General features: G+C 35.1%; 1 protein-coding gene across 1 annotated transcript in view; it reads left to right on the forward strand.

The window, feature by feature from the left end:
• Positions 1–490: 490 nt before the first annotated feature.
• aspscr1 (ASPSCR1 tether for SLC2A4, UBX domain containing) overlaps positions 491–1,102 on the forward strand; it is a 32,438-nt gene continuing 31,826 nt past the window's right edge. The window contains exons 1-2 of the mRNA XM_014014011.1: positions 491–602; positions 815–870. Coding sequence (XP_013869465.1) covers positions 513–602; positions 815–870 — 146 coding nt within the window. The 5' untranslated portion in view covers positions 491–512. The remainder of the gene's footprint in view (positions 603–814; positions 871–1,102) is intronic.

Raw genomic sequence — 1,102 nt, forward strand, 5'->3', positions numbered from 1 at the left:
ACTTTCTGCAACCTTAACCTGAAAATGTTTTGGCTTTTTATCACTAATTTTAAATGAGAAAGTGGGGAAAAAGAATAAAAAAGAAAAGAAAAAGAAAGCCAAAGTTCTGCTTTTCAATGTTTCACTATGTTAAAATACCTCCTTGTTTCTCAGAATTTTTTTCTTTTTAGCAGCTTTGTTATGGTGGCAACAAACCACATTACATGCAAGTAATTCACACAATTGTTTTGCTGACACAGTCTACAATCCCAAAGATGTCCTATGAATCTGTGAATAGCAGGGTTTAACATTATGATGGAAGGCTGAAATTTCATTTAATAATTTACACATTTTAAATTCAAAGCATGTGCATAAGCCAATTAATAGTTTGCTGTGKAAAAAAAAAAAAAAGAACCCAGGCACTGTCGTTTCATGTATTTCAGACGATTTGAACCCTTCATCATGTGTTGTTGTAAGCTGGAGGCTGGTTAATAAAGTTGGTTCAAACAAACACACTGACGTCACCGTAAACAATGGCAGCCAGTGGTTCAGCTGTGACGGTTCTGACTCCTAATGGAAGAAGACAAACAGTCAAAGTGTCTCCAAACACGCCGTTGTTACAAGTAAGTTGTGTTAAAGAAACATTTTATGGTTTCAGACATTTACGGATTGGTAAATCTGTTTCTTTTGTCAACCAGCGAACTGTTTTCACATTTAGCATGTTGTGCTAACCCCTGTTAGCCAGTGACAGATCATTTTTCTGTTTTAGTACCACTAGTCCTTTTTGGCGAGGCTTTGTTATTGTGACTTTCCTCTTGCATTTTCTCGATCTCAGGTCCTGGAGGATGTCTGCAAAAAACACGGATTTGACCCCGACGATCACGGTTTAAAGTAAGTGTTACAATTAGGTTACAGTGTCACGTCTCAACTGTATATAGACATATGATTTTATGATACTGATAATACTTTATCACATAAAAACAACAGTGTGAATACTTGCTGCTGGGACTGAAGTTGTAATAGAAGTTGGGGTCTGCTCAAATCCTCACATTTAATTTTGCGTTAAAGTAAATTATTAGTTAATATTAGTTAATTATTATTATTATTCGTGTATGTATATATA

This window comes from Austrofundulus limnaeus, unplaced genomic scaffold, assembly GCF_001266775.1.
Source record: "Austrofundulus limnaeus strain Quisiro unplaced genomic scaffold, Austrofundulus_limnaeus-1.0 Scaffold109, whole genome shotgun sequence".
Lineage (NCBI taxonomy): Eukaryota > Metazoa > Chordata > Actinopteri > Cyprinodontiformes > Rivulidae > Austrofundulus > Austrofundulus limnaeus.